The sequence below is a fragment of the Nanorana parkeri genome, unplaced genomic scaffold, assembly GCF_000935625.1.
Source record: "Nanorana parkeri isolate BGI_ZX_2015 unplaced genomic scaffold, ASM93562v1 scaffold1505, whole genome shotgun sequence".
NCBI lineage: Eukaryota > Metazoa > Chordata > Amphibia > Anura > Dicroglossidae > Nanorana > Nanorana parkeri.
This window is the reverse complement of record NW_017307773.1, coordinates 369,787-383,134: the sequence shown is the minus strand read 5'-3', so window position 1 is coordinate 383,134 and position 13,348 is coordinate 369,787. Positions and strand designations below refer to the sequence as shown.

General features: G+C 50.8%; 1 protein-coding gene across 1 annotated transcript in view; it reads left to right on the top strand.

Annotated features, from left to right (window-relative positions):
• GYS2 (glycogen synthase 2) overlaps window positions 1-13,348 on the top strand; it is a gene marked incomplete at its 5' end in the record, with an annotated part of 24,247 nt that overhangs the window by 9,276 nt on the left and 1,623 nt on the right. Inside the window, 6 exons of the mRNA XM_018570318.1 lie at window positions 382-460; window positions 2,024-2,137; window positions 2,683-2,809; window positions 10,806-10,901; window positions 12,094-12,257; window positions 12,578-12,658. Of these exons, the coding sequence (XP_018425820.1) occupies window positions 382-460; window positions 2,024-2,137; window positions 2,683-2,809; window positions 10,806-10,901; window positions 12,094-12,257; window positions 12,578-12,658 (661 nt within the window). The remainder of the gene's footprint in view (window positions 1-381; window positions 461-2,023; window positions 2,138-2,682; window positions 2,810-10,805; window positions 10,902-12,093; window positions 12,258-12,577; window positions 12,659-13,348) is intronic.

Here is a 13,348-nt window from a genome sequence, read left to right as displayed (position 1 = left end):
ATCACAAATCTGAAATGAAATGATTTGTCTCCGGTGCTCCCCCGGGGTGGAGAGAGAAGGATGCGAGTGACACCCCTGATGGTCCTGTTCTCCTCTCCTGCCAGGATCTGAATTTCCACTAGCAGGGGTCTCAAACCTCCGGCCCTCCAGATGTGGTGACACTACAAGTCCCATGAGGCATTGCAAGACCCTGACAGCCACAGGCATGGCTCCCAAAGGCAGATACATGATGGGATTTGTAGTTACAGCACAGGTGGAGGCCTGCAGTTACTCACCCCTTATTAAGTGCCTGGATAGCGGATGGGTGTAGTCGGGGGGTCTCACCTGATTGAAGTAGATTTTCGGGCTGTAGGATAATGAAATCTTCTCTCTTTTCTTCAGAGGGGAAATTCCTGATCTGAACAAGATTCTGGACCGAGATGACCTGACCATCATGAAGAGAGCCATATACTCCACCCAGGTGCCATATATACACCTATATACCCCACTCTATATACCCCACTCTATATACCCCACTCTATATACCCCACTCTCTATACCCCACTCCCTGCTGCTAGAAGAGACCATCCTGTGACGTTACGGTGTTCTATCGAAAGCTCCAACTCGTCGATATCTCCAACTACCTCACTGCCGGGTACTTATAGTTGGAGATTTCGACCAGACGGCATTAGACTGCAAAACACAAAGACTGACGGAGCTCTGTACAGCTGCATTTTAACACTATTCAGCAGGTGGCAAACCCGACGAGTATTCTGAAAACGCTGTGCGCGCATGCGCAACTCAACTGTACAGAGCTCCAGTCTTTCTGAGCACCGGAAGTGAGGTAGTTGGAGATTTCGATGAGTTGGAGCTTTCGATAGAACACTGGGACTCGAGATCAGCAAAACTGAGTGACTTTGCTTTGCCAATATGTTGCCATTTCACCTAAAAACCCATTGCCATCCACGAGGAAGGTACAACTGAAGACAAAGCTTTTCTTTTTAGTTTTCTTAGAGGGTTTAGGGCCCCTGTCAGGTTTTTATTGCTGTGTGTGCCTCCGCAAAGGAAGATTCACTCTGTCTATTTGTCCTCACCGAAAGGGAAAGAAAATCTCAAATTCAGGGTCAACAGACAGAATAGGAATAGATGGGAAATCTTCCAATGGAGACGCCAGTTCTGGTGACCACCAGGGATATCCATAACTTAGGAGGGATTTTCTCTCACTTCCTGTTGTGGCTATCAGACAGGAAGTGAAAGGATTTAAAGCAGTTTGTTTAATTTAATCCTTTGTTTTTCTTTTTTGTTATGTGTGTACCGTCACTTTTCCAGGATAGGTGAAAAGTGCTTCTGTAACACATGAGCTATACAAAGTGCATTGTACCCCCCCCTCCCCCCACACAACCACCACCAAACTACCAAAAGCACCTCATCTTCACCTCTCCTATTGAATGCATTTTGCTTAAGGCCCCATTCCCACTAAGCGATTTATCGCGCGACTTCCGCAGCGATATCACGCATTTTTGCCGTGCGATATCGCGAGAAGTTGCCGGCCAATGCTATTCAATGGAGCTGTGTTAGCTCCATGTCGCTCGTCGCTCCGGCAGGACCCTTTTTTCGTCGGATTTTGCACGATTTTTCTATTTTTTAATGGAGGCCGGCGGTGAAGGTCGCGCTACCGCCGCTGGACGTCTCCCCCCGAACAGTCGCGCTATCCCGGCCGCGCGGATCCGCCGCTAAAGGTAAGTCGCTCAGTGTGAATGGGGCCTGAATGGTGAAATTTGGCCAGATCTGATTTTTTTCTGAAGTTTCAGAGAAATGACAAGTCTCAGTTTTGCTCATCTCCAGTTATATTCAACACTTGGACTGATCGACCACCGGCGTCGCTGTCTCCGAGCTGCTAAAATGGACTCCGCTTTCTTCTCGGATCCCTGGTTGCCTCTTTGCGCTGATACCTGTATAATGCTATCATATACTGTATGTATGTCTCTGTATTGAACATTCTCTGCAGCACTATAACAGTTTATCTCTGTATTTTCTATCCCAGCGCCAATCTTTGCCCCCCATCACTACACACAACATGGTGGACGACTTGGCGGACCCGATCCTCAACACCGTCAGACGGATTGGCTTGTTTAACAGTCGGACGGACAGAGTGAAGGTCGGTGTGATGAGTGTGTTTAATGATGTGACCAATGATCCGGGAAATGCTATTTAATTCTCAATCAGGATATGATTACCATTCATTTCCTTAACGCGTCAGACATATCCGTAGCTATAGACAGGAATATATATCGATGTGCGTCCCGGTCCATAGAGTCAATATTGGATCGCTGGAGCGAGAGACAGAGGCTGAATAATGTGGATTCTGGGCAGATATTTAGGAATGACGCATGAATGTGAAATACATAGAAGTGTGTGGAAGAAGAGGAGGAATATTCCGAGCTTTACACTCAGACTGTTCTCCACCATTATATATTGTACTATCTATCATGTCCCTTTATATTCTGCCATTCCCGCACTGGATACAAAATATCAGGAGATGAAAAGAGCTCCATTTGCAAAATCAGAAATTCTTATGCGGGCACATTCTATAATACATTGCGGGTTAAGTGAAGTCGGCAGAGAAGAGGACCTGTCAATGTTCTGTAACCCATAGTAGACAATTACAATTTGTGACAATATGTGGCACTTTCTATTCCGCAGCTGATTGTGCACCCGGAATTCCTCTCTTCCACCAGCCCGCTCCTACCGATGGACTATGAGGAGTTTGTCCGAGGGTGCCATCTGGGGGTCTTCCCGTCCTATTATGAACCCTGGGGATATACACCTGGTGAGTGACTGTGAACTGTAAGTGGCCTACAACCCCTGGCTGGGGACACCTACTGGGTGTCTCCGACCCGCATGTCAACCTATACATTACTAATAAGATCCGCTTGTGTGTAGACATAATTTCACTTATTGGTATGGTGCTAACATATTCCGCAGTGCTGTAGTGAGAACACTGAGCCACAGGGAAGCTTACAATCTAATGTCCCTCCACGGGCATACGCTGTTATTATACATGTATATAGCTCTGACATATTCTGTAGTGCTGTACAGAGAACACTGAGCCAATCACATTAGTCTCTGCACCAGAGTAGCTTACACTCTAATGTCCCCACCACAGTCACACACAGGCCCGGACTGGGACTAAAAATAGGCCCGGGCATTTGAGACTGAGCAGCCCAATCACATCACCCCAGCAGGCCCCACCTCAAGAAAGCCAGAGGCGGAGCCAAACAACAGCGCAATCGAGGTTGCATTATAGTTACAGTGCTGTGCAACACCCACCTAGCACTAATTGTGTGTGGCTCGACCTAATTGTTTTCACTGCCCAATAGCCAGTCCGGGCCTTGTGGGAGCCCCTCATAATGGGCACAGTGGGTGTGCAGACTAAGCACAGGGATGGTAAGAGCCCCTCATAGTGGGCACAGCAGGAGTATAGACCCCGGAACTCAGCTCAGGGATAGCGGGAGCCCCTCATAATGGGCACAGCAGGTGTACAGACCCAGGAACTCAGCACAGGGATGGTGGGAGCCCCTCATAATGGGCACAGCAGGTATACAGAACCGGGAACTCAGCACAGGGATGGTGGGAGCTCCTCATAATGGGCACAGCAGGTGTACAGACCCAGGAACTCGGCACAGGGATGGTGGGAGCCCCTCATAATGGGCACAGCAGGTGTACTGACCTGGGGAACTCAGCAGCACACCATGGCTATGAGGTCTCACTGGGGCGGCATGCGGGTCTCGCCGGGGTGGGTCTCGCCGGGGTGGGTCTCTCCCTGGTGGCCAGCGGAGGCTCCCTGGTGGTTAGTGGGGGCTCCCTGGTAAATAGTGAGGGCTCCCTGTGTAGGGTGACCATTTGTCCCCGATTTCCAGAGACAGTCCCCGGATTGCAGAGACCATCCCCGGACAAATTATGTCCCCAAAAATGTCGCATGGGATATTCCCAATGTTTTATGGGAACATAAAATAATTTTTTTTTTTAAATACTCACCTGATCCTGGGATCCACCGACAAGCGCAGACTCCCGTCTCCCACGCTGTCAGAATATGACAGTGTGGTGTGCAATATAGAACATTATACAGCGGCGCAATGGAGAATAACAGCAACAAATCGCAGCAATAGTACATTATACTATATTGTACTATTGCTGGGATTTGTTGTTCCTCTATACCTGCTGGTATTCTGCATTGCGCCGCTGTATAATGTATTATTGCTGGGATCTGATGTATTCCTCTATAGCTGGTGTTATTGGAGAGGACGGGTATGATGGTGGAATGGTGCAGGGATGGAGAGGACGGATATGATGGTGGAATGGTGCAGGGATGGAGAGGATGGGTATGATGGTGGAATGGGGTGCAGAGGACGGGTATGATGGTGGGATGTGGTGCAGAGGACGGGTATGATCGTGGAATGGGATGCAGAGGACAGGTATGATGCTGGGATGGGGTGCAGCGGACGGGTATGATGGCAGGATGGGGTGCAGCAGACGGGTATGATGGTGGGATGGGGTGCAGAGGACGGGTATGATGGTGAAATGGGGTGCAGAGGATGGGTATGATGGTGGGATGGGGTGCAGAGGACGAGTATGATGGTTGAAGGGGGTGCAAGGATGGAGAGGATGGGTATGATGGTGGGATGGGGTGCATAGGATGGGTATTCCAGGCTCCGGGGTACTCGGGGCACTTACTGTCTGAACATTCCCTTCAGTTCTTTGATCTGCTGAACTCCTTGAACTTGGTGTAGGGATTGAAGACCCTCATGCTGGGCCCCCATCCGCAGCCGCCGTTTCAGCCTGGATGCCAGCTTGTCCCCAGCCATCGTCTCCGTCCCCCGGCTGACACCTGACCGCACCGGCCCGGCTAGATGTAAGAAGTGCCGGGATTGGAGGAGAGCCGGGGGCTGGAAATATAGCTCTGACATATTCCACAGTGCTGTACAGAGAACACTGATCCAGTCACATCAGTCTCTGGACCAAAGGTGCTTACACTCTAATGTTCTCTCCACAGTCACATACTGTTATTATGCATATAAATAGCTCTGACATTGCGCAGTGTTGTACAGGAAACATTGAGCCATTCACATCAGTCTCTGCATCAGAGGAGCTTACACTCTAATGTTCCCCCACAGTCACATGGTACAGAACGGGAAAGATTTGCAGACAGGATAACTTGTCTGAATTGATTTTTGCTGACTGGGGTTCCCTTCCCCGTCCTGCATTGTCACCACCTCTGAAAGAGGAATCCTGATGCTGGGCTGAGCGATGGAGATTCCTCAGCGCTGATAATAACTAATCTCTCACACTTCATTTCCTTTAATGCGTTATTGATTTGTCAGCTCTGTGCACATTAATGTGGTAGCTATAATTTACAGCAGGGAAATCCCCGCAGTACAGAGGACAATCAATTGGCAGTGGGGGAAGATTATCACATTAATAAAACTCCCAATTAAGAAGTGTCTTTGGGAAAGTCCAGAGTTCAGGTTATATGGAGTCTGACTGAAAAAGGAAAAGGCACAGGTGGGGCTCCAGGGAAAAGAAGGGGCAAAGGTGGAGCTCCTGGGATAAGAAGGGGCACAGATGGGTCTCAGGGGATAATAGGGGTACAGGTGGGTTGCCCTGGATTAGAAGTGGCACAGGTGAGATTCCCAGTATAAGAAAGGGCACAGTTGGGGCTCCTAGGATCAAAATGTGGGTTTCCCAGGATAATACAGTAAGTGGTCCAGTGGGCTAACAGGATAAGGAGAGGCAGTGGCAAGTTTCTGTAATGAGAAGTGGGACAAATGGAGCTTCTGGAAAAACATGTGCAAATGTGGGGCCGCTGGGATAAGAATGGGCACAGGTGGGGCTCCTAGGATAAGAATGGGCACAAATAGGGTTCCTGGGATGAGAATGGATATAAATGGGGTTCCCATAATAAGAATGGGCACAGGTGGGGTTCCTGCGATAAGAATGGGCAAGGATGGGGAACCTGGGATGAGAATGGGTACAGGTGGACTCCTGGGATAAGAATGGACACAGGTGGACTCCTGGGATAAGAATGGGCACACGTGGGGCTCCTGGGATAAGAATGGACACAGGTGGACTCCTGGGATAAGAATGGGCACATCTGGACTCCTGGGATAAGAATGGGCACAGGTGGACTCCTGGGATAAGAATGGACACACGTGGGGCTCCTGGGATAAGAATGGGCACACGTGGGGCTCCTAGTATAAGAATAGACACAGGTGGGGCTCCTGGGATAAGAATGGGCACAGGTGGGGCTCCTGGGATAAGAATGGACACAGGTGGACTCCTGGGATAAGAATGGGCACATCTGGACTCCTGGGATAAGAATGGGCACAGGTGGACTCCTGGGATAAGAATGGACACACGTGGGGCTCCTGGGATAAGAATGGGCACACGTGGGGCTCCTAGTATAAGAATAGACACAGGTGGGGCTCCTGTGATAAGAATGGGCACAGGTGGGGCTACTGGGATAAGAATGGGCACACGTGGGGCTCCTGGGATAAGAATAGGCACAGGTGGGGCTCCTGGGATAAGAATAGGCACTGGTGGGGCTCCTGGGATAAGAATGGGCACACGTGGGGCTCCTGGGATAAGAATGGGCACAGTTGGGGCTCATGGGATAACAATGGGTACAGATGTGGCTTCTGGAATAAGAATGGGCACAGGTGGGGTTCCTGGGATAAGAATGGGCACAGGTGGGACTCCTGGGATAAGAATGAGCACAAGTTGAGCTTCTGGGATAAGAATGGGCACATTCTGGGATAAAAATGGGCACATGTGGGGCTCCTGAAATAAGAATGGGCACATGTGGGGCTCCTGGCATAAGAATGGGCACAGGTGGGTCTCCTGGGATAAGACTGGGCACATATGGGGCCCCTGGGATAACAATGGACACACATGGGGCTCCGGGGGTAAAAATGGGTACTGATGTGGCTCCTGGGATAAGAACGGGCACAGGTGGGGATTGTGGGATAAGAACGGGCACAGGTGGGGCTCCTGGGATAAGACTGGGCACATATGGGGCCCCTGGGATAACAATGGACACACATGGGGCTCCGGGGGTAAAAATGGGTACTGATGTGGCTCCTGGGATAAGAACGGGCACAGGTGGGGATTGTGGGATAAGAACGGGCACCGGTGGGGATTGTGGGATAAGAACGGGCACAGGTGGGGATTGTGGGATAAGAATGGGCACAGGTGGGGATTGTGGGATAAGAACGGGCACAGGTGGGGATTGTGGGATAAGAATGGGCACAGGTGGGGATTGTGGGATAAGAACGGGCACCGGTGGGGTTTGTTGGATAAGAACGGGCACAGGTGGGGATTGTGGGATAAGAATGGGCACAGGTGGGGATTGTGGGATAAGAACGGGCACAGGTGGGGATTGTGGGATAAGAATGGGCACAGGTGGGGATTGTGGGATAAGAACGGGCACAGGTGGGGATTGTGGGATAAGAATGGGCACAGGTGGGGATTGTGGGATAAGAACGGGCACAGGTGGGGATTGTGGGATAAGAATGGGCACAGGTGGGGATTGTGGGATAAGAACGGGCACAGGTGGGGATTGTGGGATAAGAATGGGCACAGGTGGGGATTGTGGGATAAGAACGGGCACAGGTGGGGATTGTGGGATAAGAATGGGCACAGGTGGGGATTGTGGGATAAGAACGGGCACAGGTGGGGATTGTGGGATAAGAATGGGCACAGGTGGGGATTGTGGGATAAGAACGGGCACAGGTGGGGATTGTGGGATAAGAATGGGCACAGGTGGGGATTGTGGGATAAGAACGGGCACAGGTGGGGATTGTGGGATAAGAATGGGCACAGGTGGGGATTGTGGGATAAGAACGGGCACAGGTGGGGATTGTGGGATAAGAATGGGCACAGGTGGGGATTGTGGGATAAGAACGGGCACAGGTGGGGATTGTGGGATAAGAATGGGCACAGGTGGGGATTGTGGGATAAGAACGGGCACAGGTGGGGATTGTGGGATAAGAATGGGCACAGGTGGGGATTGTGGGATAAGAACGGGCACAGGTGGGGATTGTGGGATAAGAATGGGCACAGGTGGGGATTGTGGGATAAGAACGGGCACAGGTGGGGATTGTGGGATAAGAATGGGCACAGGTGGGGATTGTGGGATAAGAACGGGCACAGGTGGGGATTGTGGGATAAGAATGGGCACAGGTGGGGATTGTGGGATAAGAACGGGCACAGGTGGGGATTGTGGGATAAGAATGGGCACAGGTGGGGATTGTGGGATAAGAACGGGCACAGGTGGGGATTGTGGGATAAGAATGGGCACAGGTGGGGATTGTGGGATAAGAACGGGCACAGGTGGGGATTGTGGGATAAGAATGGGCACAGGTGGGGATTGTGGGATAAGAACGGGCACAGGTGGGGATTGTGGGATAAGAATGGGCACAGGTGGGGATTGTGGGATAAGAACGGGCACAGGTGGGGATTGTGGGATAAGAATGGGCACAGGTGGGGATTGTGGGATAAGAACGGGCACAGGTGGGGATTGTGGGATAAGAATGGGCACAGGTGGGGATTGTGGGATAAGAACGGGCACAGGTGGGGATTGTGGGATAAGAATGGGCACAGGTGGGGATTGTGGGATAAGAACGGGCACAGGTGGGGATTGTGGGATAAGAATGGGCACAGGTGGGGATTGTGGGATAAGAACGGGCACAGGTGGGGATTGTGGGATAAGAATGGGCACAGGTGGGGATTGTGGGATAAGAACGGGCACAGGTGGGGATTGTGGGATAAGAATGGGCACAGGTGGGGATTGTGGGATAAGAACGGGCACAGGTGGGGATTGTGGGATAAGAATGGGCACAGGTGGGGATTGTGGGATAAGAACGGGCACAGGTGGGGATTGTGGGATAAGAATGGGCACAGGTGGGGATTGTGGGATAAGAACGGGCACAGGTGGGGATTGTGGGATAAGAATGGGCACAGGTGGGGATTGTGGGATAAGAACGGGCACAGGTGGGGATTGTGGGATAAGAATGGGCACAGGTGGGGATTGTGGGATAAGAACGGGCACAGGTGGGGATTGTGGGATAAGAATGGGCACAGGTGGGGATTGTGGGATAAGAACGGGCACAGGTGGGGATTGTGGGATAAGAATGGGCACAGGTGGGGATTGTGGGATAAGAACGGGCACAGGTGGGGATTGTGGGATAAGAATGGGCACAGGTGGGGATTGTGGGATAAGAACGGGCACAGGTGGGGATTGTGGGATAAGAATGGGCACAGGTGGGGATTGTGGGATAAGAACGGGCACAGGTGGGGATTGTGGGATAAGAATGGGCACAGGTGGGGATTGTGGGATAAGAACGGGCACAGGTGGGGATTGTGGGATAAGAATGGGCACAGGTGGGGATTGTGGGATAAGAACGGGCACAGGTGGGGATTGTGGGATAAGAATGGGCACAGGTGGGGATTGTGGGATAAGAACGGGCACAGGTGGGGATTGTGGGATAAGAATGGGCACAGGTGGGGATTGTGGGATAAGAACGGGCACAGGTGGGGATTGTGGGATAAGAATGGGCACAGGTGGGGATTGTGGGATAAGAACGGGCACAGGTGGGGATTGTGGGATAAGAATGGGCACAGGTGGGGATTGTGGGATAAAAACGGGCACAGGTGGGGATTGTGGGATAAGAACGGGCACAGGTGGGGATTGTGGGATAAGAATGGGCACAGGTGGGGATTGTGGGATAAGAACGGGCACAGGTGGGGATTGTGGGATAAGAATGGGCACAGGTGGGGATTGTGGGATAAGAACGGGCACAGGTGGGGATTGTGGGATAAGAATGGGCACAGGTGGGGATTGTGGGATAAGAACGGGCACAGGTGGGGATTGTGGGATAAGAATGGGCACAGGTGGGGATTGTGGGATAAGAACGGGCACAGGTGGGGCTCCTGGGATAAGAAGGGACACAGAATTATTAGGAGAAAGTGGAGCCCCCCTCTGTCTTTGATGTATCTGCTCCGCTCAGTGACACTAGCCGTCCTTTATCTAGACTCTGCAGAGGTGACAGTAAGTGACATGTGACAGACACAAGCCGCTCTCTCCCCCTCATTGTTATATGACGGATTCATTGGGAAGGTGCAGAGGAAGTGAATCGGGATCAGTTTCCCGTGTATTGGAGGCTGATGTAGCAAATATCTGGTGATAGAGATGATGAGTCACCCCGAGAATTGGGCAGTGTGATGAATTCCTGTGTGAATGGAGTGCAGGGAGATCATAGCAGAGAAGACAAGTCAGAGCCCCGGATGTCCCTGTCCCGGGATCACTAAGTTCAGGTGAGATTCACAGAGTGGAATAAACACGCTCCAATCCAACCAGACTGGATCTGTGAGTGCTCCACCAATCTGCAGCACCCACCGTACTATTCTACAGGAATGTCAGTGCAGCAGCATTGTACAAAGTGCTGCGCATTTACCATGCATTGCCGTATGTGTTACAGGATGCGTTACTGCAACACATGGGGGGTAAAGACTTACTAGCCTCTCCTTCTCAAACTGCTGATTGCCTGGCTTCCTTATGCTTTCCACATCTCTGACCTCAGCTTAGCAATATGCAAATTAGGAGTTCTGACTCCATACTGACTTCCCTTGCTGCATGCTTGTTGTGGGAAGAAGTATTTGACGTTTTCCAGATACATTATAAAAAATAATAATAATAAATGTGTGAAGAATGATGATCCTCCACACAGCTCCCGGTGTACTTACCAATGTTGCTGTTTGTCATGTTCCAGCGGAGTGTACGGTGATGGGTATTCCCAGCGTCACAACCAACCTGTCTGGATTTGGCTGTTTCATGCAGGAACACGTCGCCGACCCGGCTGCTTACGGTAAGAAAATGCACAATACCGGAAAACACCGGAATGTTTATACATGTCAGAAGGTTGGTGCCACATCAGTGCAGAAATGTATTAAAGAAAAACTCCAGGAAATAACCAAATTAACCCTTGCCATGGGGATACCCCCGCCCCCACTGGAAGGGTTAACTGCTCCTTTGTGTCTAGGGGACGGCATGCAGAAGATATGCTCACCTGATCCTGGGTCCTGCCTCCAGTCAGCGCTCACCTCTCTTCAGCTGTTGTATGTCCCTCGGCGTCCTCATGTCTAATGCAAGTGACTGGACTGCATTAGATGTGATGATGTCACCAGGGCTTAGACTGCTGCATCCCAGGAAGAGGTTGCGGGTACCGGTCTAGCTGCCAGGCAGGATTGAGGGAACTGCTAACGTGTTTCAGCCACACGGCCTTAGTCATAGCTATGATTGAGGCCATGTGTGGCTGAAACAAGTCAGCAGTTCCCTCAATCCTGCCTGGCTGCTAGACCGGTCTGAGCTACTGGCTGAAACGCGTTAGTCAGGCTTATGATGTGAACCGTTCATCTGATCAGGTGCCGGCCTTTGGGGTGTTCGAGCTGTGCGGCCGTAATTCCTGTTGCGCGCGCAATGCGCACCATAGAACACTTCCGTCCCGTTCTGTAGGAAAGTTTTTGCGAATGCGCGGCCGTTATTTTCACCTTAGAGATATGTAATAAAGGACTGGAACATGAGGCTGTGTGCTGGAACCCCCGAGGCCCAGAGACTTAGCATGATGTCCTTGGCCATAGATGATGGCAACAAGACACTCAAGGTGGCCATTCACTGTGCAATTCTAGCTGGAGACTGTGCTCTTTGTTACTGGAGACTGATGCCTTTATTACAAGGGACTGCTGGGGACCTCTACAGTGTTATTAGAGACTTCTAGAGGCTGCTGCAGTGTTAGTACAGAGTGCAGTTGACCAGCGCATTGTTACTAGACACTGAGAGTGTTAGAGACTGCTGCCAAGATACAGAAGAGGAAGTGTTTCATTCTGCATATTAAGTATGAAGCCAGTACCAGTTGTGAGCCCGACCATGGAAGGACTGCACTGGAAGCAGACCCGGGACACGGACATGAAAAGCTTCTCCCGGAAAAGGTGCAAATTCCATGACTCAGAGGAAATATCCAATAGGAAGACAGTGAAAAGTTTCCTTGTTTTCATTTTCAGGGATTTACATTTTGGATCGGAGGTTTCGCTCGCCCGATGAATCCTGTAACCAGCTGACCCAGTTCTTGTACACTTTCTGCCAACAATCCCGGCGCCAGAGAATAGTCCAGAGAAACCGAACCGAGCGATTGTCAGATCTGCTGGACTGGAGGTATCTGGGCCGGGTGAGTGCTGAGTAATATCAAACAGTACAACTTCTATGCCGGACGTAATTCTCAGCATCTGTTCTCAGTCTGTATGTATGGACTTTGCACAGTACCACTTCTCCTGTCCTGTATGCCGAGTGTCATTCTCAGTATCTGTTCTTATTCTGTATGTATGGACTCTGCACAGTACCATTTCTCTTGTCCTGTATGCCGGGTGTAATTCTTAGTATCTGTTCTTATTCTGTATGTATGGACTTTGCACAGTACCACTTCTCTTGTCCTGTATGCCGGGTGTCATTCTCGGTATCTGTCATAATGTGCTCTCTCATGTCTCCTAGTTCTATAGACACGCTCGTCACCTGGCTCTCTGCCGAATGTTTCCGGACAAGTTTGAGATGGAGCCCAGCGCACCACCGAAGGTGAGTACCGGGATGTGTACAGGGAGATGTTAAAGGGTAAAGGGGCGGAGCTGCAGTGAGTTTGGAGAGGGGTGAAGCTACAGTAAGCTTATAGAGGGGGTGGAGTTGCAGTGATCTCAGAGAGGGGGCGGAGCCAGAACCAGAGAACACACTATCTGGATTTTCATATCTTCACATCCTGCAATATTCAGAAGACGAGGGTTCCGGCAGCAATGGGGTAGCCAGGTTGGGAAGACGAATGGCGGGATAAAAACAAGAGACATTCAGAACGCAGGATGTGCCCCTCCCCCATGTGGGGTTAACCCTTTAATTAAATTGTAGCCGTCAGTTAACACATAAAAGATTTCCTCTCCGCTGTAACGGAACTTCTGTGATTCGGGAATTCAGCTGAGGAATTCGTCTTCCAGTCCCGGCCGGCTTTGTCTCTCTTTATCTCTCCTGTAAATATCATTTTACTGCGTCTGGATCAATAATATCATAAAAGGCGCGCGAGGAAATGCTGACACCGCTTCAGCGCCGACAGCTGATCGTAACTTACACACCAAAGTGGAGATGACGCCAATTAACTTCCATGCAGCGTGTCATAAAAGAGACGGATGGATCGGAGGGTGCAGTGGGCGTCGGAGCCTGCGAAGTGCGTAACTCAACAAGGAAAAAATCTGTCCTATAATAGATGGGACCCGGGGGAGG